We start from the raw sequence: 21,134 nt of genomic DNA, 5'->3' as shown, positions 1-21,134 counted from the left end.
CTTGCGGCGTAAAATCATGCTTGCGACAGCACGTTGATGCATCTTCATGAGAACTTTATCTTTGTTGCCGTACCGATCAGGAAGCGCTAGACTATTGAATTGAAATTAGCATCGGGATACCACATGCTGCACAATGTTGCAGCAGTATTTAGAAACTCAGGCCTAGGATAGCTCTCCATAGGGCCAAAGCCTGGTCCCGGAGCCGTGCCCACCAGGGACCAAGTGTAGAGCCTATTATCTGACAACGGACCAGAGAGGACAGCGAACCCATGAACTTTTTGAACAAAACAGGAAGGCTGGGCAAATGGAATACCCGCAGCCTCGCTCGTATATTGTTCAAAGCATTAATGGATACTCGTGTGAACAATGATTTCGATGGATGGACTAGGGCAGCAGGCAGGGGGCCTCAGTCGTGCCTTCTAAGTGCAATAGCATGCCCAGAGTGCAGTTCCAACGGCAACCAGGCAGGGGTATCTTGCTACTTGAATAAAGTAGATTTGTGTTCAAGTTCTTAAGATTTCTAAGAGAAGGTCGACCTATTTTAAACTAACCAATCTACAAGATGGCTGGGAGGAAGGCATGCGTTGCCAATCATACAGAAAAATTGTAATAGCTCAGCTGTATCATTAATTGAATGAACAAACTCATGGCAATAGCGAAATTTGGGCTCTCCAAGCTGCTCACTGAACTGGCATTTCCTTCCAGAAACTTACCATGATTTCGGGGAAAGTGGCATGAAAATGCATATAATGAGCCAACAATGGAGGTTATATACTTTAGAGTCCAATATTTCGCTTTCCTGCCATGTATTACCAAGAGCATCATGCAGAGGCGTCTCCCAGTTTACTGATTAAGGCTACATTCGGCCTCTCCAGTCTAGATCTTTGCGACTCATACATTGCCTTGCTTGTCGCGATGGTGACGTCACAGCTTCTTCGTAGATATAACCAGCCTGCATCATCTCCAGACAGGACCTTATTCTCTGATCCCGTATCAACCGGTCACCAAAATGCCGTGGTCCTTCGTCCTCCCGCAGGCGATCTTCGCCTCGCCACTACTTGCAACCCTAACGCCCATCGTGACGGGCTCAACAATAGGCTACCTCGTGAACCGTACGTCAATTGAACCCTGACATCAATCTCAAGTGCTCAAATGAAGAAGAATAAATAGAATATTAGCTAACTGATATCTAATGCCGAACTACAGGCTACGGCACGAAACCTAAATACCACACCCTCAAGCAACCGCCAGCCTCACCACCCTCATGGCTCTTTCCGCCCGTGTGGACTCTCCTATACGGGCTAACTGGTTACGCCTCCTACCACTTCACGGTAAACACTCTGGAACCAGACACCACCATCACGCAGACGCTGTACACCGCTCAGTTATTCCTCAACCACTTGTGGATGCCCCTCTTCTTTGCAGCGAGGAAGCCAATTCTGGCCGCAGGGGATATTGTTCTTCTCGGTGGGACAGTGGCAACGCTCATGAGGGAGTTGTGGGGGTCCGATAGAGTGAGCTTCTGGCTCTTTGCACCGTATGCGGCTTGGCTGGGATATGCGACGTATCTGAATTTCGGGACGGGGATTCTGAATAATTGGAGGATTCCTGATGTCCCAGAGGAGAGGAAGAGGAGAAATGAATAATCAGATTTTTGAGCCACTTTTCTGGTTCCAGGTTAGACACCGAAGTGATGGACGAGGCAAACATCCCAATTGAGAAGTTCACTGTTTCCACTGTCTGACGATTGAGATGTAACGAAGTTATTATGATTAACTATACTGAGGTTTATACGTCTTGGCCACCAATGATGGTTATCTGAACTGCTACCTGAAGGCTGTGCCTACCAGCACACTGACTCATATGGCAACATATCTCAGGTACAGGGTTACATTGGAAGAATGTCGATTACTACCTCCGGGCTATTTGTGCTTAGATAAAAACACCTTGCCTTAGGAGTCGGAATCGATCTTATAGACCTTGTAGCATCAATCCGTTTAAAATACTTCCAACCTCAAAATATAGTCATGTTACCCTACCTAAGCAAGCTCGCACTCGATCAAACTCTCTACTCCCCTTCTCCTCGTCCAGATCTTCACAATCTTGAGCCCAACCGACTCAACAAGCGCATGCCACTGCTTTTCCGTCCGTTCCTGGGACGCGAAGTCTGCCATCATGATTATATCCAGACTCGTCGTCTCCCAGTACGCGTTGGTGGACGGGATCACGTTCTCGTTGATCAAGATCTTGCTGTAGCCACGCTTCATGGCAGAGACGAGGTTGGAGAGGATGTGGCGGCAGTCGGCGTCCGCCCAATCGTGGAGGACAGAGTGCATGTAGTAGGCTCTGCCACCTAGTTTTGTCCATGATGTGTGATAGGAGTATGGGAGGAAAGGAAGAGAAGGGAGGAAACGAGGGAAAGGGGTGGTACCTTTGACAGGTTGCTCGGTGAAGAAATCGTGACTCATCGGCTCAATGGCCTCTCGTGTAGCTTGGTTCTGCCGTTTCTCCTGTTCGATGACCTCCGGCGGATTTTGGAGATCAAGTCGGCCAGGAATGCTGGCCCACTTGCGGCAAAACTCGGACAGATCGTGGCTGACATTGCCGCCAACATCAACGAGGAGCACATCGTCAGCCCTGGTGTTCAACCCTTCCGTGAGAGAAGGGACCGGGTAGAATCTGTCGTCTATCCAGCTAGGTCGGCCCTGACGGTAGTTTGTTGAACCCTGTGCCGTAGGAGGGGTGTTCCTTGAGGAATTCGAAGAAGTGCTTGTCAGTGCGATATCCATCTGGAACGCGGTATGGCAGCCGTTGCTTGGGTTGGCGTAGTTGGTTCTCTTGAGGAACGAGGGCAGGCTGGTGATGCCGTATGTGATGTAGTTGGTCCTAACGACGGTATCAGCGGACTTTGCTGACGAGAGAAATATAGGAAAAGATAACGAGCGAACATGCAGGGGTAGGCGTCGCTGTAGCGCTTATTGCTCAGAGACATGGAAAAGCCGTTGCGACGGTAGATGTCTTCGCTTGTTTCGGTAATGACACCCATGGTGGACAGGTGCTTGAGGAGGCGGGCTGGCTTGTCAGCATGCCAGAGGCGAGTGATGAGTAGAACCCGTCGGGGGAGCAGCATACAGAGAAGCAAAGGATCAGCGTGGGTAGCTTTGGCGAGCTCAGCCACTCTCTTGAGCATATCATCTTTCGACAGCGAAAAACGAAGACGCCGAGGTCGACACATGTCTCAATCGTATCTCTGGAACGACATGTTGCCGTGCGAGTGTCCCTGAGTTCTAGGAGACCGATGTCACGCAAAATCCCGCCGATGGTGCGCCATAGGTTTTACATAGGATTGAACAGGGCCCATCACAGTCCTTGGGTCTTTACTGCAGTCTCCCACTTGATTTCTACCTCTAAGCGCTCGCCGCAGCGGACAAGCCAGCCGCATCCATTGGTCAAATCCAGCTTTCACCCCTGACAAGTGCACCCAATTTCCTCGGAGATTGTCAGCCGACAGTATATGAAGGAACGAAGACATTGACTAATGAAGTAAATGTTGGTCACTGAAGGAAGATTAATTGCACGGCAGGGCGGGATGGCTGCCAATTATGCGGCCACCTTGGCAGCTACTCCGTGCCCTAAAGGACCAGCCCCGCCCCACAGGCCGTTGTCAACGGCTGAGGCTTGAGCTTGCTTAGCAGGCTAGCAACTTAGCTTTGATCCAGCAGTCAACAATGAATGCACTGCTCCACCGACTCAGCAGCCGGATGCGTCATTGCGGAACATGGCATTTGGATCGTCACCAGAACGCACTCTAATAGTTAGTGTGCTGATCCAGCCACTGGGTTATAGGGGTGACTCCCCGGGACTCTGGGGCCGAATTCGTACAATGAGTGACCGGTAAGCGTAAGAGGTAAGGGGCTTGGAACCCCTTGTGTGTCAGTCAGGTCTGAAGACCCTGGCTCTTTACCAGACACAGCTTATCCGTGCATACTTCCCGCTTTGCAGACATATATTGTAACCAGTCTTGAATCGATCTTCCCTTGTCGTCCAAGCTCAACTGGAGCTGGGATCCAGAATTTGTTTGCTTCTACAACATGAGTTCTACGGAGTGCCCTGGGAGCCCTGGTGATGACAGAAGTTCCAAGATTGTTGCAGCTCTGTGGGAGCTCCCATGTTGAGCCGGATCCTCCATCCCAGCACGCGCATAAGGCGGCCAGCTGGTACGCTTAATTAAGCGCACCAGCAACAACATCTCTAACGGTAGAGACAGCGCACTAGTGCTGAGGGCTCATATAGAACCATCGGCGGTTTTTGAGTTTTCTTTCCATGTCGTCGTTATGTCCAAGCTGCAGACGTGCTGTAACCCGTTCCTATCCTGGTCCGGTCGCGGCGTCGGTTGTCATGCTTTTGGGCAGTTTGGACCGTGGTGCCTTTAAAACAAGACGATGTGAGCTTCCCGGGAGTTGTTCATCCCCCGGCCCATTCTCAGTTGGAAATTTTGCGAATACATTTGCTATATATAGAGTCGCCTATTGATGAAAGCTGGACGCTCTGCGCTTTTATCGCGGAAAGCTGCGAATGGCGCGAGGCTTATGATGACGCGCGAGAAAGGGCGACAGACTGTTTCGGCTTCCGCTCCGTATGGAGACAAGTGCTTGCGCCACAATGAACAAGAAAGGGACAGTAATTTGGCATCCATGATAGGTCAGCCCTGTCCGTGCAGTCCAAGCCCCGGATGCTTTATTTTTACACCTGGACCAGTCGAATGGACCCAAAGTGGACGGTCATGTTGGTTTGCCTTGCCTATTCCAGAGCCGACACACTCCACACTCTAGTAATTTTCAAAATGATGCTGCTGTGTGGGCTGTTGTTCCCTTGTCTTGCCTTTTTGTTAGAGCCACTTCCCTGAATCATCAGCTTCACTCAATCACGCAATGCCCAGCTCGGGCGTTTTCGCGAACAGCCTCCTCCAGTCTCCACGGTCCCTCGATGTTGGCATAGGGTACTCTACACCGTATCATGCTAGATAGGTTTGGTCCATCGTGCCACCTGCCCATTGGCAGGCATCTTCATCACCATGATAGATAATGCACGCACTAACGCGCGTGCCGAGACGATTTCGGGCCCAATTCCAGCACTACACCAGCGACGACAAGGAACGCTCTCAGAGAGGACGATGCTGTATCTCTATACAACCATGATCACGTTAAGGCTGCGAGTACAATTGAGTACTCGAAATGGGAATCAGGAACGTCAATGAACGGCACAAAGACGGTGACCCCTACAGTGACAGATGAGTCAAGCTCGGAGACGTCAGGTGCAAAACAGAGAAAGAAACAATAATAAAAACAAATTTAGATCCGAGTCGCTCGCAGCAGCCAGCACACCAAGCACGCAGACACACCGCTTCAGCCTCCCACCACTCCATCCATGGCAATAGCAACGGCATCAGCAACAGAGCCCTGGCCTGCATGATCATCGATATACCCTCAGCATTGCTTTCCTCACCATTCTCTTTTTCTTCTTCCGCCGTGTACGAATTGCGCATTTTCCCGAATTTGCAAAATCAACTTGTGATCTCGAGTCCGGCTCTTTGAGCGGTTTTGTGATTTTGAGTTCTTGTGTGATGGTTCTCATAATCCATTTGACAGTACGCTAAAAATTATCAAGTAATATGACAAAAGGGAGTCAGGTTATTCAAGGCTGTAGTCTTGGTGCAGGGGAGAGGGTTCTAGATTCTGGGAAGGTTGAGGTCCAACGAATCCAATACTGTAGGTAGCAGTGAAGCGTCAATTATTGGGGTTCACTATATTACGGTATATTCATCATAATGACTTCAAAGTATCAAACATGCTATGATCACTGCGTTGTTTTTTCCCGCCCCTGCGACCATCGCCAGGATAGCATGTCCACCAATTCATTGTTCAATTTCTCCGGAGCGGGCTCTATGCTGTCTTCCCTCGATATTATAGAGATCGGACTCTGCGGGTCTGCTGAACGTGTCTCTACCCCCGTATGCTCGTCGACGACCGACTCCAACGATAGATCCTCCATCTGCACTGCTGAATTTTTGTGCAGACTCTCTGGCTCACTCGTGGTAGGTCCCTCAACATACACATTGGCGCTTGTCATTGGGTTCCTACCATCTGACGTCCCCGTCTCGGTTTTCGCGGCAGCATGCTCAGCGACAGTCTCAGCGTACTCCGCCTCAAGATCCTGTAATCTCATCAGAATTGCCACCAGACTCGAATGGCAGAGATTCAATCTCGCCCTCATGTCTTTGGCCTTCCATGAGCCCCGAACCGCCCACTTGAGTTGTGTCTTGAGGCCTAGTCTGCCATCGTTGACTTCTCGGTCCACCCGCAATGGCTCGGTCAGGATCAGGATCTCGCGGACTGTACCCTCAGCATCGGATACCGTATCGTGGATCCAGATGTCTTCTGCTGGGGAGAGATGGTGGGATAGAGTGGCGAGGAGGTGTCTCGCTTGACCTAGTTGAGTCGTCATGTGCTGCGTTAGGGTGGCTAGGGGCAAATTGAAGGTGTTTGTTGGCGAGGGGGGTCGAAACGGCGGTGACTGGGGAGTTGGGATTGAAGTTGTTGACGCTGATGCTGTCGAACATGAGCTGGAGCTAGAGTTAAACTTGGGCCTGGGGCTCGACAAGGAAGTTGATGCGGAGTGGATCTTGGACGCAGATGCAACTGCCCGTAGCGTGGTGAGACTTTGGGTGGTGAACTTGCTCAGAGAGAGACGGGTTGTGTGCTGGTGAGCTTCTAGGTGCGGTGGGGATGACTGGATGGCGGAGTGTGGATTGGGTGCTAGCGGAGAGGATGCAGGTGGTGTTGTTGTAACGGGCAGTGACGACGCCCGGGAGGTAATTATGGGTTCAAATTGAGGTTGTTGCTGTGGTTGCGGAGGAAATACAGCCTCCGAGTCCATGGCCGGTGCAAGGGACGCATCTGTTTTAGAAGGTATAGAGGGTGATCCAATCCTAGGTACGGGGAGAGACGCATATCTGTGCCGAAGAGGAATCGCCGGAGGGCCCGAATGGTGGTTCGTATCCAAACTCTGGCTTCGAGTATGCTCCCGCTCTATCACCGGCGATGGTGGGTGCGAGTTGAGAGAAGTGAGCCTAATGACTGCTACCGATTTCGTGTCTAGAAATGACCCCCTCGCTCGCGTTTGGATAGAATGGGTCGATGCGTTGTCGTTCGGTTGCTGCGGCAGGCTTCCTGGGAGGGTAAGGCTGCGATTGCGACTAAGAGTTTCAAGTGACGACCGTGAGCTCCCGCCGTTACCCTCTGACGAGGACTCTTTGGCTGATATGGAAATGGACATCGGGTCTGCCATTTGCAGAGGTTGCGTTGATGCCCGGTGGCGGGGACGTCGGACATGCTTTGTTCTCGTGAGCTCCATACTACGGCCGCGAGAGCGTTGCCTATTACTGCTATCAAAGGAAGATTGCTGTGCTGGTGGAGACAAAGGAGTTTTATCGTTAATATTGTCTAGCATAGGTTCTTCTGTCTCCTGGTATGGGCTCGGTGGGTTTGCCTCTGTTTGCTGAATCTTGCGCCCTGCTGCGATGTCAGGAGTATGATTGTGACTGCCGGTATGATCCTCCAAAGAGGGCCGCGAGCCTGACTGTCGTGGCGAGGGATCTCCGCCGGCTAGAGCATCAGGCGCGGAAATACTCTTCTCCGCGCGTCCATTGGACGCCGCTGCATCTCCTGGTACCTGTTCGAGTCGGGCCGTCTCCGTTTCACCGAGATCAGTGCTGTTCTTTCGACTTTGGGTTTGGCTTTGGACTGCAGATCGCGACTCCGATGGCGGGGGTGAAGGCTCTCGGATGGTTATCACTGGGCTTGGAAGAGGGCTTCTGAAGGGGAGAGGGCCACTGCTCGCATTGCAGTATGGGGCCCGCGGCGGGTGAAGTATCGGTATTGGTGTGGTAGGTGAGGAAAAGGTGTGACTGGCACTGCGGTAGTGACCGGTACCTGCAGCTTGACCGACATTTTGACTGCCAGTTTGGCCTAAGCTAGACGATCGAGCGCGGGGACTGAAGTTCGATGCTGTTGGAGAGAGTGGAGGAAGTACGCGTCCGTTGGGAAGATGGAGGGTGAGGGTTGGGCGCGCATCTAGAAGCGGCGCTGCGGTCTGGGTCACAGCATCTGTGCTGTTGAGGGTCAAGCTCTTGATGCCCAGTGCTTTGGAGGCTATATCCAAGGAACGTCGCGGTTGAGCTCGACCAGTGGCATCCTTTGCCTCGTTGCGACTGGATGGTAAGGACGGCGCTCTAAGGTGCGTTGGAAGCAAGCTGGATACCGGACTGGGTGCCGCACTGAGTGAGTGGTTCTCATCAATATATTGCCGGTAGAATCGTGGAGCCGGGTTTTTGGTCCTCGTTGGTTCCGGCTTGATCATTTTGTTCGGTAGAGCAAGGAGTAGATTCGCTGGGTCGATGCATGCAACGGACATGTTGGTACCTGAGATGCAGGGAACAGCCAGATAAGTAATGATGGAGCAGCTTCATCACGTCAGGAAGTGGCAGTGTCAGCCTAGTCGTCCTTTGTAATTCAAAATACGAGAGGCACCGGACACCAAACCGTGCGGCGCTGCACTGCAATCTCAAAGAAAAAATAAATACGAGTCTGGCTTGCTCTAGCTATTTTTGGCCAATCTGGAGTCCCAAAAAAGACAAAAGATCTGAGCCTTGGAGGCAGATATTGACCTTCAGCCCTCCGTAGTTTATGCAGATATAGAGCAGGTATGGCGAGCGTTTAGGGGCTCCGATTTGACAGCCCTTTGAGCCTGTCCCTACGGTGTGCGAACAGACGCTTCGGCCCCCAAATTCCAGTATTTCTACACGGGAAAATGCAGCCGTATTAGCCCATTGGCCATTGGGGGCTAACTTTCCGTTCCGCCCGGGCTTTGCATGCTTGACAGTTGGCAGTTCCAGCCTCGCGTTAGCATTACATACTGGTGTAATTGGCAGACTGCCAATGAGGCTGAATATTATTGCAGCCTGCGACTATCTTTTCTGACCCCCTTTATGTTCTCTGTTAAGCTGTCAAGTCGGAAAATTCTTCCCCTGAGGCATGAGCCGCATATCCGCTGTGATCCAACGAATCTCCACGTACAAGGACGGTCCACATCCGCATACTGCCCTATAGGATAGGTACCGTTGTACATTGTATATATAATAGTGAGCCAGGGCCAAAAACTCTCCAGTTAAAGCATAATTGCTCATTTGAGAATATTGTGACAAGTTTTGGGCCTCCGTGTCACTATTACCACTACGAAACTCAAGTCGTCGTGGTTATACATAGTTTGGTAAAATAAAATCTCGAATGTTACCACTTCTTGATCTTTAAAAATAGAATGTGTTGGCAAATCACTCAGCAGATCTCCCAGGTTGCGGAGTCTCCTGTACTCCCCACGGTCCCTCTCCAATACGCTTCCCATATAACTTGACAAGAACACCGACAGCGACCGGGCCAATAATAGTGTTGAGCAGGATAGCCCAGACGCCGGTAATAAAACCGTCTTCACTGACGTACGAGGTTTCATTGTACCCGATCTCGATAATCAGGAGCCCGATTTCGCCACGGGCAACCATGGCCGAGCCGAGGAGGAGACCTGACAGCCAGATTAACTTGGTACCTTCTCTTGCTGGTTTCTCATTCGCTCCACCTCCCGGTGCCATCTCTGCTTCTTCGTCCCTTTGTCTCTCACTTTGATTGGGTGGACTCGGTGGTTGACGAGGTTTCCCATGTTTGGATCGATTTAGGGCTTGCCAGAGGGGTACCCATATACCAACGATGTACTGCGGCGGTCAGTGTCACAGAATGACGTATTAAGAGCCCAGCTGTCTGCCCACCTTGGCGAACACCATAAGCAGTGTAAAGACAATCCCTCTCCATATCCTTTTTCCTGTCCAAAGCTGTACGAACGGGATTGCGAAACCTATACTCGCAAAGAACAACGGCTCCATCAAGTACTTCTGCACATCCATCAGATACCGCTCAAAGGTATGCACAAATGTCGGACTCTTGTGTTCCTCCCTCTCCCCTTCCTCTCTGGTCATGACCACAAATGGACCCTCGGGATTCTTAGAAGGGATATACGTGAGGAAAGTGCCTGCTAAAAACGCGCCAAAGAGGATGGAGGTTCCCGTATATGCGGCTATCGATATAAAAGCGCAGAGAACGAGCGCCATCAGCACTATGTTGGAGATGTGGTCGTACCGCGCAAAGTGGTTTTCGATGTATCGGCGGAAGAGAGGCGCGAATAGGTATTTTGTTACAAGGGGAGTCACGATGGACATGCCGATTGAAGCGACGATGGGCCGGCCGATAAGCCAACCTAGGTTTGCGTCTCCGCCTCCGCTGAGTTCACCTAGATCTGAAATGACGCTGGTGCCTTTTTAGGGGTTATTCTGACTGAGTTGGGAGGAGCGAGTATACCTGGACATGACAAGGCCAACAACGTCGTCAATGACAGCAGCGCTCACGAGGACAGCGCCAACACGTGTTTGGCCGAGGTCGACAGTTTTTGATGCGGAGGAGATCACGGCGAATGTCGTCCCTGTCATGGTCAGTCAGCTTGTCGCTGTTTACACAGCTAGGGGAACTACCAAGCGAAGTGGCAGACAGCGCAGCCCCGATGATAAACGTCTCAACAGCTCCATACCCAAAGCCCAAGTAAAGAAGCAGATACGCGAGCCCAATCGGAAAGATTACACCGGTCGCAGCGCCGAGCATACTAAGTACGAAATTCTGCTTTAGCAAGTCAATGCGTGCACCGAGCCCGCCTGACACTGATCAGCACCGCCCGTTTCCACATATAGCAGGGTGAACGAGAGGCAAGAGAAGTACCCTCGAAGATGATTAAAATCAACCCAACATATCCCAGGGTGATAAATGTTTCCTGCCACTCGATCTCAAGGATATCGGCAAGCGGTCGCCCATATATGATTCCCACGGCGATGTGCCCAATTATACCGGCGCGAATAATCTTTGCGGAGACCCATTCTGCCAGAGAGAGAAAGAGAAAGAAGGATATTATTACGAGGATTTGGACGACTGGACAAAATCAGTCGCCGTGGTTAAGGGTAGACAGGGGCTTTAAGGGTGCGCACTGCTGGGCTCATGGTATTGTACAAAACCACCAGCCATGGGAGCTGATTGGAGTATATCGGTAAATAAGTTGTTGCAGCAGGAGATTTAAATCTCAGTACAATGCTTCGGCGAAATCTCTTTCGCTTGGCTTCAATCTTATTACATCATGGCTGGGTTGGCCAAGAGTATGAAGGATCCATCTATCCAGTTACCTGGGTCCACATGATTACGTGACTGGAAACCGTGATTCTAGATTCGGAGTACAGTCTTTGTTCCACACTTTTCCATAGTATTATGCACGGACTGTATTTCTATCTCAGCGAGAGTATGATTCCGGGGTGGTTTGCTCAGTAACTATACCCACGAGTAGAGCACGATCCAACTACATCACTTACCGAGGGCCGCGACTCTGTATGGTCTAATCTGTTCTTACCGTGGGCTTGCTGATATCCGGGTTAAGGATAGGTTCTGCTACTGGTGCTACATGGTAAATTTTGAGTTAGCAAGGAAAAGTCAGAGCTTACCCTACTTGTTGGACGAGCAAGGGTCATTTTACGTGTACTATTCACACTCATGGCTAGCCGCTGCAGTTTGCCGACCACATAGAACAAGAATAGTAGCTGCAAACTCTGACGTTCATGCTACAACGTGAATTGACAATATACCGGTCCTTGTACTCCATTTTGATGTAGCGGGTTGTTCTCTATGTTCTGTGGTTTTTCGGAGCCATCCGAAATATATTTCATGCGACAAGATAGGATAAGGTTTCCATATTCGACTGACCACTGGATTGAGTACTCGAGGCGACAAGAGATACAAGGCTGTGCAAAAAACATCCTTAAACCAGCAAATAGTATAGCATATCTTGTTTTTCAAGTACAGGTACGTAGAATTGAGGGCGAAAAAATCCAACATGATCGGGTTAGGCTGTTCATATATTTTTGGGCTATATACTCAAAGTTTTTACATACAAACATCAAATGGGGCTGTGGTTTAGTGGTATAATGTTCCCTTAGCATGGGAGAGGTCCTGGGTTCGATTCCCAGCTGCTCCATCTTTTTTTCTCCCCTTTTGGGACCAGGTCCATATTTTTTGCCTTTAAAAGCTCTGGCAATATATACTTAGAATTAGTCACGTGTCCCATCAATTGGGGCTGTGGTTTAGTGGTATAATGTTCCCTTAGCATGGGAGAGGTCCTGGGTTCGATTCCCAGCTGCTCCATTCTTTTTTCCATTTTTTCCTTCTGGTGAAGACCTGGGAATCCCATTTTGAGTGATCCTTTCAATATCACAAGTTGAGCCCCTGCCTCTTCTTTTCCTCCGGTCTCCGCCACCGTGGTCTTCTGAGTGATCCATGAAGCTTTAGGACGAGGAGGACAGCTATTATTATCGCTGCGTATAAAGCAACGAAATCAGGGACCGTTGGACGAGTGTAGTGGCGGCTCGGCTGGGAAGACTCGTCAGAGGACAAAGGAGAAGACCCAGGGTCATTGCTGCCCCTGCCGGTTGTGAATGTCAACGTCCCAGCATCCAGCGAGCGAGGGGACGTGGTCTTTGTAGACTTACACGATCTCAGGCGAGCTTGAGTCTTCAGTAACGGTAATCACCGCATCATTGGAGTAATCGATTTGCGCTTGATCAAGGTCGTATTGACGCACTGAGTCAAGGTGCTTCTCATCATCCCCAAGCCAGCGTTCATAGTCCGTTGCTGGTCTGGGCAGTCTCTCAGCTTTGGCAGCAGCTGGAGCCATCTGTTACTTGGCGAGTGAAAGCACGTCAAATTAAGCCAGTATCCATTATTCGCTCTGAGAAAAAGACACGGTGTATATAAGCCAGTGGATTGCCAGTCGATCCAGGCAGCAGAGTTAAAAGTAAAAAAAGCTTGGCTCACTACTTAATGTTCGGGGTCCACAAGGGGAATGGCACAATTATCAATGTCTCAGATTCGTGTTGACCTACACGGGCTGCGCGGAGTCCGGAGCAGTGGCCCTGTCTAGGCCCTGGACGCGTCAGTTGTGAACATTGAGAGTAGACTTAATGATGGACCCTGAGATGCGGCTGAGCCACGATATCATGCAGGTGACTAACGCTAAGAGAGGAGTAATACAGAGAGCCATTAGTGTTCATATGGCTCACTTGCTTGCCACCAATCAATATGGCAGCCCTCGACGCTACGTATGCAAGCCGATCCCTGCGTGGCACATGAACAAAGACAGAGACTCGGATGTCAATGGAGGGGTTTCACCGACAACAACACTATATCAGGGGCCGAAAGTCAATGGGTCGACGTGGTAGAACACTAGTCTTAGCTAGCCCACCAAGGTATTTCGTAGTTACGTTTTCTTGACGTTAGCTCGTCTATCTCGGCCAGTGCCCTGCCCAACCCAAGAACTGCTGTAATGAAATAGCTGAGACCCTGCAGATGTTTTGCGGATTAGATTAATTGCTGTGAAAACCTTGCATGCATCGGGAAAAAGCGGAATATGACCACTAATGGCATAGGCTATTTGCGAGGCACTTGCCTGGAAGGTACTGTAGTCGATGAAAACCCTAATCACTAAAAGGCATGTGATTCCTATGGTTATTCTAACCCAGCGGCGGGTGACAGCTGGATTACCTAAATGTAAGCCTAGAGTTTCCAACATCACCTATGGAGAGCTTGAGCGTTCTATAGAGAATTCAAAGTAGTGGATACTCTTGTATGTAGGTTAAAGTTCCTAATCATACCCCAGTTCATGTTATTTGACCTAATTCCCAGACATCGATGATAATCTGCTGCTAGCTAGACCTGGAAAGCGCGAAAAAACCCCCATCTCCAGGTGCTGTCAAAAACAATACATAAAGTACGTATGACACTTACGCGATGGCAAATAGTATGCATGGTTCAGTCTTATGCGGGGTAGGCTGATAAATGGGGTTGGGACGCCTGACGATCACTCTATATAAAAGGGGTCTTGGTTTATCTATCAGTGCCCTTTCATTATTATCACAATCGAAGTCATAAACAATGGAACCAGAGAGAAAGCCCTTGCAAACCTCCATGCGGCGGACCTAAGCGATATCCTCTACCTTCCCAGCAGCGATGTATACAGCGCCCGTGTCGAGTCATACGGTCACTAACGGCGCAATTAAAACCATGGGCAACCGTTCAACCGCGAAACACAGAAGAGGTCTCCAAGGCTGTCAAAGCTATAGTTGCGACGCCGGATGTGAAGTTTGCCATCCGAAGGTGTGTTCCATGCCATCATCACTCGCCTACCCTCTATCGAGTGTAGTGCTAAGAGCTTGTTAGTGGCGGACACATGCAATGGCCCGGCGCAAATAACATTGCCAATGGGATCACCATAGACCTGGGTCTCATGAACAGCACGACGTACGATTCAGAAACGGGAATTGCCTCGCTACAATCAGGCGGTACGTGGGGCGAAGTCTTATCAGGAACTGGAGAAGCGTACGTTCGTTCCTTCCCCTATCCTCTACCGCTCATACAACGGTTAACTAATACAGAGGGGCGCATGGTCGCCGGTGGCCGCGAAGGAAAAGTCGGTATAGGCGGTTTACTAACAAGCGGAGGAAAGACATTTTATACGTGCCGTATCGGATTTGCGTGCGGTATGCACCAACCATTTGTCCCATTCTTTTAAGCAGCTATTGATTTGATGCAGATGCCAAAGACCAGGTCGTCAACTATGAACTCGTTCTCGCCGACGGCTCTATCCCTAATGCCAATGCCACCACGAACCCAGGCCTTTTCCGTGCCCTCAAAGGCGGCTGGAATAACCTTGGTCTCATCATGCGCTTCGATATGACGACTTTCTCTGCCGTAGATGTCTGGGATTGTACGATAACGTATCCAAAAAAAGGCGACGGTGTAGCTTTCAGAGGCCATCGTGAATCTTACGAAGAACCTTGCTGCTTACCCCGATGATCATATATTGGCGATGTGGACGTATTTACCAAAGACGGAAGAACACTTTGTTATGGTGAATAAGATGAATCGTGATGGTGCGAAGGAAGCGAGGACATTGGGGAAGTTCCTGGACATCCCGGAGCAGATGAACAGGGTTGATACGACGGTGTCAGTTGCGACGAAGCTGACTTCGTTTGTTGTCCCTTCAGGGGAGTAGTAAGTTTATTTGCCATCTCTAATAAAGTGGACTATTGCTAACAAAACTAGTGATACATGGTACACTACAACATTTAGAGCCGACCCACAGATCATCCTAAAAAGCGCCTCTGTCTTCGAATCCCTAATCTCAACCCTCAAGACCCAGGTCCCATACTCGAACTTTTACACCCAGATGGTCCTTCAGCCTCTCCCAGTTTCATTCGGTGCACACTCCACAGCCCGCGGTGGAAATATGATGGGTCTCGATCAAATGAAGGATGATTGTGTTCTTCTGGTCTGGGCAGTTGAGGTTGACACGCCCGAACTGAATGCGAATGCTGCCGAGCCGGCTCTGAAGAGTGCCATTGAGAAGATTGAGACGTATGCGAGGAGTGTGAAGGGGGAAGTAGGTTTTCGTTATCTGAATTACTGTGATAAGGAGCAGGATGCGCTAGGGAGCTATGGTGAGGAGAATGTGAGGCATATGAGGGAGGTTGCGGGTAAGTATGATCCGGACGGGGTATTTCAGAAGAGAGTTCCGGGGGGCTGTACGATTTCAAAGGCTGGCGGCCTGCTGCCCTGTAGCTGTTCGCCTTGTAGGAGTCCGTTGGATTATGGAGTGGGTTATGTAATGCATGGTACATGAGTCGACAGATGGCAATCGGTGTAACAACCCAAGGCGAACGAGAGTATTTGGGTCTCTCTCTACCGCAGGGAGCAGTTTTGAGATATATGAATTGCTGGATATAGCGGCCATTCTCCAGGAGTTATCGTCGGGTAGCAAGACAATCGCGTCTAGCTCGGCGCATTGCTCATTAGGCATAGCCTTAAAGCGCCTCTTTACTTGGAAATAGTCCAGCTAGTTCCATCTTTTGATAATTAGTCTGAGTAACTCTATGTTATTCCTTTCTGAGGGAGTCGCAGAGGACGATGTGCGCCTGAGCTAATGATCTATATTTTACTACAGCTCTTTAAAGTTAAACACATCGGATACTGGTCAGTCCATAGCGGGAGAGTCTATACACATTCTACGCATCCGGTTTGCACAAGACATGATACAAATATTAGAACATCCTGCAATGATAGAGGAAGCTGGCGTTACCCCAAGATCTTCCGGAGATTCCAGTCTGTACCCTCTAATTGCCGATGATGAGGGACTCAACGGAGTAGTCTAGACCTTTACGCGTTGGTCGTTCGTCCGGCAGCCAGCATATCTTTTCGAATTCCCAACTAGAGCTGCATTCCCACCCCCTAGCCCTCCTAGATACCTGCTAGACTTCTTACATTATAGTTATTTGTCAGATTCCCACTTACCAAGTCAGTTTTGCAAATTTAGGACATATTCTCTAGCTGTTTGACAGTCACCTTTCCTAATCCCCATCCCTTGTCGTAGCCGGCCTGCAACCTCAAGTGACGCAATGGCAGTACTCTGAGCTGAGATGTAGGATGTGTTCCCAGACCCGAATTCCAGGCATCTTCAATATCGCCGTCTATCGAGTTATTTGAGCCGGTGCCCTATCTCCTGCTTAAATCATTGCTGGCATCAACATGGGGCGACTCAGGGTCGGAGAGCAGGTTCATCTCATAACAAGTCGATCTCCTCTCTGTTGATAGCCCAAACTGTCCAATTCATTATGCCTGGCGCTAGCTATCTCAGCAGCCTGATTGTTGGTCGTCTCTATTTTATTTGCAGTTTTTCCACGCATTGATCATTTACCTCTCCGGCCCATCCGACTATCGTTGGATAACATGCTTACAGGTATTGCATCAACGTGACATAGTCCATGTCTCCTGCTAGTTTGCTGGCATAGAGTCCTCTAGATCTCGCAACCAGAAGGGTGTCTGGGAAACATCATTTAGTGTTTGCACCTCGGCCAAGCTGGCTGGATACTGTACATCAGCTTCGAAACGTAAATATCGCGCTTTTCGTCAGAGTCAGCGGGCAGAGCCCTATTCAGAAAGGAGAGGTCCTTGAGGACGTGCTTACCAGCCGGGGAGTGGTGCAATATGACCTAGGAGTTTTATGACAACTCTAGACGGAAGGATGTCCAGCATTTACTCGGCCGTCCTAATCAGCGAATCTCGCATTTTCTAGCAAAATTGGAAACACGCGTGCACCGAGTCAGGATTGAAAACCAGACTCCCGGGCAATAATCATTATGGACGAGCCAGCATAATACTCCAGCGCAGATATGCTAGTTGTATACACCCAGCTACCAGGATAAACATCAGTTTTCACGACACTGCGGTCTACGCGCAAAGTGGAGTAAGCATTCCGATTATTCGCAAAGTCTCTCGAAAAACCCTGCGAAGACGTTGGCTGTGATAGTATGCAGCTAATGCAGCTCCGTTGTTGCAACGACCAGAATGACCCAAAGATGCACATTGGTCTCTTTTGCCGTGGGGACAGTGTCGTGAATCTGCCATCCACCCCGCAACCGTCAAGGAGGATAATGTCTTTGGGTTCGAGAAGGAAGGGGCTGGAGATCTAGATGCCATCCCGTGTGTGATCGTTAATAGGTATGCGATTGGGCTGATAGCTATAAGAACAAGCTGTTGCCACTTTCGCTGCCTGTGCTAAGGCTTTCGTACGACAGCAGTTAAATTAATAACCTGACATATTCGAGTAATCTTGCATCGAGCGTAAGTATAATTTAATATTGTCGAAGTTTACCAATTGCACATCTAGACTAATCCTGCCTCTGTCGCTTTTTCTCTGGTTGCTCGCCTTCTGGAGTATTCGTCTCAGTCTTCTTTTCATCGGCCTGCTGATCCTGTTCCTCGTCCTCGTCTTCACTGCCGTTGTTGTCTCCGCTCTCTTCATTCTCGCCATCTAAATCTTCCCCATCTTCCTCATAATCTTCGTCGTTCTCCGTATCCTCATACTCTTCTTCCTCATTCTCCTCATTCTCCTCCGGCTCCTGCTCCGTCTTCCCTTCTTCCTCTTTCTTCCTATTTTCCTGGGCCCCTTTCTTATCCTTACCCCCTTTTCTGCTCCTTTCTTTCTCTCCCTCCCTACTTACCTCTCCCCTCTTCCTCTTCGCCTCTCCGGTATTCGCCACAAACTGCTTTCCTGCCTTTGACCCTTCCATCTTCTTCTCTTCCGTCGCCTCTTTCTCCCCCTCATCTAGCTCTTCCCACGCCTTCTTTGGCAAATACCTCTTCCGCGTCCCGTCATCCTGCTTCGCTGTGCCAGAGCCCTCTTTCGTCTGCCATTCTTCGTTGGTCCATTTATCGAGATGTTTCTGCTCAGGCTTCTTCTCGTCTTTGGAGGTCGTATAGTCCCCGCCGCGTGCTTTGTATTCAGAGGCGGTCATTTGGGCCTGCCAACTACGATTAACTTGGAATAAAGAAAGGTTGAAATGCGTAATAAAGTACTTTTCGCGCAGACCATTGACCTGGTTTCCCGCCTTTGTCGCCCTGCTGGACTTCATTCTTGACCTGTTCGCGGAGCTCAGGGTCTGTGTAATTTTTTGCGTTTTGGGGCATTTTAGATTCGTTCAATTGATTATTGCGCACCTGGAATGATCTTGAACTGTGTGCTACATCGGACTGGAATTAATGCTCCTATTTCTGTCATCATGACGATCTATCAGATCGATTGATCTACCCGTCAAATGACATCACGAGTCCTGCACCTGTACCTCGGAACAATTAGCCTCTATCGCAGCCCTAACTTAACTACAATTTACTGCTATAGTAAGCTAGACCCTCTTCAACAGATCCTGAATCATTCCTCCAATTCTCTCCGAGACCACTGACCCCCGCGGAATATCATGCCCGCCTCCATGATCAAACTCCACCCTGTCAGCACAAAACTCCGCTAACTGGATCCCTGCTGGCCACCGTGGGTCCTTACCGCCGTAAACATGCACTGTCGGGATATCTATTTTCGCCCAGGTAGGGAAAGTTGTGAAATCAAGCCCGAAGAGGTCATTCCGGAAGGGCCGGACAGATGGATCGTGGACGAGAGTGTTGGAGGTAACGTTGTTATCCCAGAGTCCCACGCCACGCTTTATAAGCGATGTGTTGGATGCAAAGGTCGAGAGTTTCGTTGCGGTGGTGTTGAGAAGTTGTCCTGTGGTTTTGCTTATAGTCTCTGCCTCTTCGGAAACAGGTAGGCCCATATCTTGAAGCGCGTAAAGGGGGACACCGCCGCAGATGAAAATCGCTGCTTTAAATGGCAGGTCTCCGCGTATACCGTTCTGCCCCTGCTCGCTCCATCTGTCATAGGAGTGATACAATGCCATTGATGCAATCAGCGAACAACCCTGCGAGAACCCCATGACCGCATCGTACGGCCCGTGCTTCTGGATATATTCAGCCACATATCTGTGTGCGTCGCGTAGACCAGCAGGCGTTGGTTCCCGGAACCAGGTGTACGTTGGCGAGTCGGGGTAAATGGCTTTAATCCCTGGCGCCGGAGGGGAGGGGAAGGGGCCGGAGATGAAGTCGAAAACGTACGAGTGGGGGAGAGTTCTCCGGAAGGATGCTGTGAGATAAGGAGGATTAGTGTTGTATAGGGGATTTACTTGGACCCGGCTTGACTAAACAGGTTGCAGTAGATGGAAGAGGCGAAAGGGAGGTACCGGTCTGAGACTTGAATATGTGGGCACTCGTGCCGTGCCCGTGTAGGCAGAGAATTTTTGGCATTGTTCCTCCCCTCCGGTAACTCTAGTTGCGGGAGAAGACCACTGGGGGATCGGTGACGAGGCACTGAATATTTGTTCTAGAAAAGAGATTCAGTTTCAGCGGGAAGCTCCCGTCTCGATGATATTTTCAAAGAGTCAAAATACACGTGGCCTTGTACTACATTCCACGGGATTGTGGTATGTGTTCTACAGGACTAGAAGAGAGATAAGAACATGCCCCTCGTTGCTATGGCATGCCTGGGTAATATGTTCATTTCGGCCGATTCTAGACTGGGCTTCGGTCTCCGAGAGCCGGCAGGGATAAGCAAGGCTGCAGTTGAGGCTGAGGCTTATGCTGAGCTGTAGACGGACTTACTCTGACGGGGTCACCATCAAGAATTACCTAGCTACTTACTAGTGATTGTGTATTACTGCCGAATTATGGCATTGATACACAGTATCCTCTGTAGTTTGCTGGTTTCACTACGGAATTTGGCGCCAGGGTTATTCCGTCGAACACATGCTGCCGCATTGCGCGATGATAGTGTTTCAGTCTATCTTACAGCTTTAAATTCATTCATTTTACCTTCTTTCCACTGAGAACGAATTAAAAAGCCCTTTACGGTAAAGAGTAATAAATCTCCCTGCGGGTAATTTCTGACGCTCAAGCAATGACCCTGTGCACATGTGGCGATACCACGGCATCGTCAGCAGTTAATTCCTTCGGGGCCAAATGCACAGCGGTATCGTAAGCCGTATCTGAATCTCCCCGCCGTCCTTCGAGCGCTGCCGCAAGCGTATCACGCACTGGGATCAGTCAGCTTATCTAACCATACCACGACCGAAAAGACGAGCGCGAACTCGTTACCCCGTCCTTATCTCGCGTGATCAAGCCACGTCAACTGGAATACGAGGCGCTTGTCATCCTCATGGTTCCGCTATAGTTTTACTTCATGGCGCGCAGACAGACTGGGATCGAGAAATGCAAGCAATGGCACGGCACCTATGAAGCACCATGGTATCGATCTCTTGCGCCACATGCGAGCCTTACAGAGCAGTACTCCTGGCCCTGGGATTTACGGACCGGTATGGCGCAATGCAACTCTGTGATATCCTCACAAGTGGAGAGTTCAAACCGGTCCCAGCACAAAATACGAAAGCATAGAACTGAAGAAAATCGACCCAGTGTAGCGGGAGCGTCCATGCGACCGTCTGCATGATCTGAAACGCTGCGTCTCAGCCATTCTGAATCTTCCTCAATCTTGATAACGCCTTCCAAGCT

At 50.0% G+C, this 21,134-nt stretch overlaps 8 protein-coding genes and 2 non-coding genes across 10 annotated transcripts; 4 read left to right on the top strand and 6 right to left on the bottom strand.

The window, feature by feature from the left end:
* Window positions 1–994: 994 nt before the first annotated feature.
* BDW70DRAFT_142494 (TspO/MBR family protein) lies at window positions 995–1,852 on the top strand (the record flags this gene model as incomplete). The annotated part of the gene is made up of 2 exons (XM_073737934.1): window positions 995–1,112; window positions 1,207–1,852. Coding segments are annotated over exons 1-2 (539 nt in total), but the record flags the coding sequence as incomplete, so codon positions are not given.
* Window positions 1,853–2,039: 187 nt separating this feature from the next.
* BDW70DRAFT_163010 (S-adenosyl-L-methionine-dependent methyltransferase) lies at window positions 2,040–3,046 on the bottom strand (the record flags this gene model as incomplete). Its single annotated transcript, XM_073741235.1, has 2 exons — window positions 2,040–2,886; window positions 2,949–3,046. The coding sequence occupies 2 exons, from the start codon at window positions 3,044–3,046 to the stop codon at window positions 2,040–2,042; spliced, it is 945 nt and encodes a 314-aa protein (XP_073592835.1).
* A 2,654-nt stretch (window positions 3,047–5,700) lies between these two features.
* On the bottom strand, window positions 5,701–8,732 carry BDW70DRAFT_104006 (uncharacterized protein). Its single transcript, XM_073734358.1, has one exon. It carries the CDS (start codon window positions 8,470–8,472, stop codon window positions 5,857–5,859), a length of 2,616 nt encoding a protein of 871 aa, XP_073592834.1. The 5' UTR covers window positions 8,473–8,732; the 3' UTR covers window positions 5,701–5,856.
* Window positions 8,733–9,388: 656 nt separating this feature from the next.
* On the bottom strand, window positions 9,389–11,181 carry BDW70DRAFT_170864 (cation:proton antiporter; the record flags this gene model as incomplete). The annotated part of the gene is made up of 6 exons (XM_073743044.1): window positions 11,135–11,181; window positions 10,872–11,078; window positions 10,631–10,807; window positions 10,461–10,581; window positions 9,875–10,409; window positions 9,389–9,820 (listed from the first exon to the last, which is right to left on the bottom strand). The coding sequence occupies exons 1-6, from the start codon at window positions 11,169–11,171 to the stop codon at window positions 9,389–9,391; spliced, it is 1,509 nt and encodes a 502-aa protein (XP_073592833.1). The 5' UTR covers window positions 11,172–11,181.
* Window positions 11,182–12,096: 915 nt separating this feature from the next.
* On the top strand, window positions 12,097–12,168 carry BDW70DRAFT_t153. The gene has a single exon. It is a non-coding gene; the product is annotated as a tRNA-Ala (tRNA).
* A 95-nt stretch (window positions 12,169–12,263) lies between these two features.
* Window positions 12,264–12,335, top strand: BDW70DRAFT_t154. Its single transcript has one exon. It is a non-coding gene; the product is annotated as a tRNA-Ala (tRNA).
* A 254-nt stretch (window positions 12,336–12,589) lies between these two features.
* BDW70DRAFT_142482 (uncharacterized protein) lies at window positions 12,590–12,977 on the bottom strand. The gene has a single exon (XM_073737933.1). The coding sequence runs from the start codon at window positions 12,862–12,864 to the stop codon at window positions 12,676–12,678; it is 189 nt and encodes a 62-aa protein (XP_073592832.1). The 5' UTR covers window positions 12,865–12,977; the 3' UTR covers window positions 12,590–12,675.
* A 291-nt stretch (window positions 12,978–13,268) lies between these two features.
* Window positions 13,269–15,806, top strand: BDW70DRAFT_163006 (uncharacterized protein; the record flags this gene model as incomplete). The annotated part of the gene is made up of 7 exons (XM_073741234.1): window positions 13,269–13,288; window positions 14,406–14,527; window positions 14,621–14,725; window positions 14,779–14,936; window positions 14,989–15,239; window positions 15,291–15,721; window positions 15,784–15,806. The coding sequence occupies 7 exons, from the start codon at window positions 13,269–13,271 to the stop codon at window positions 15,804–15,806; spliced, it is 1,110 nt and encodes a 369-aa protein (XP_073592831.1).
* Window positions 15,807–17,911: 2,105 nt separating this feature from the next.
* On the bottom strand, window positions 17,912–18,710 carry BDW70DRAFT_163005 (uncharacterized protein; the record flags this gene model as incomplete). Its single annotated transcript, XM_073741233.1, has 3 exons — window positions 17,912–18,181; window positions 18,245–18,544; window positions 18,600–18,710. 3 exons carry the CDS (start codon window positions 18,708–18,710, stop codon window positions 17,912–17,914), a joined length of 681 nt encoding a protein of 226 aa, XP_073592830.1.
* Window positions 18,711–18,848: 138 nt separating this feature from the next.
* Window positions 18,849–20,034, bottom strand: BDW70DRAFT_103967 (serine hydrolase FSH). The gene is made up of 2 exons (XM_073734357.1): window positions 19,811–20,034; window positions 18,849–19,713 (listed from the first exon to the last, which is right to left on the bottom strand). Exons 1-2 carry the CDS (start codon window positions 19,872–19,874, stop codon window positions 18,926–18,928), a joined length of 852 nt encoding a protein of 283 aa, XP_073592829.1. The 5' UTR covers window positions 19,875–20,034; the 3' UTR covers window positions 18,849–18,925.
* Between the last annotated feature and the right edge of the window lie 1,100 nt (window positions 20,035–21,134).

The sequence above is a fragment of the Aspergillus foveolatus genome (genome assembly GCF_047715535.1).
Source record: "Aspergillus foveolatus strain CBS 279.81 unplaced genomic scaffold BDW70scaffold_60, whole genome shotgun sequence".
Taxonomy (NCBI): Eukaryota; Fungi; Ascomycota; class Eurotiomycetes; order Eurotiales; family Aspergillaceae; genus Aspergillus; species Aspergillus foveolatus.
Note: the sequence above shows the minus strand (reverse complement) of the source record. Positions and strands in the feature narration are given on the sequence as shown.

Bases quoted from the DNA above. Each gene is read 5' to 3' on its own strand.
- BDW70DRAFT_104006 (XM_073734358.1), bottom strand. From the start codon at position 8,472: ATGTCCGTTGCATGCATCGACCCAGCGAATCTACTCCTTGCTCTACCG.
- BDW70DRAFT_142482 (XM_073737933.1), bottom strand. From the start codon at position 12,864: ATGGCTCCAGCTGCTGCCAAAGCTGAGAGACTGCCCAGACCAGCAACG.
- BDW70DRAFT_103967 (XM_073734357.1), bottom strand. From the start codon at position 19,874: ATGCCAAAAATTCTCTGCCTACACGGGCACGGCACGAGTGCCCACATA. The intron at 19,714-19,810 runs GTACCTCCCTTT...CTTATCTCACAG, and splicing joins CATATTCAAGTCTCAGACCG to CATCCTTCCGGAGAACTCTC.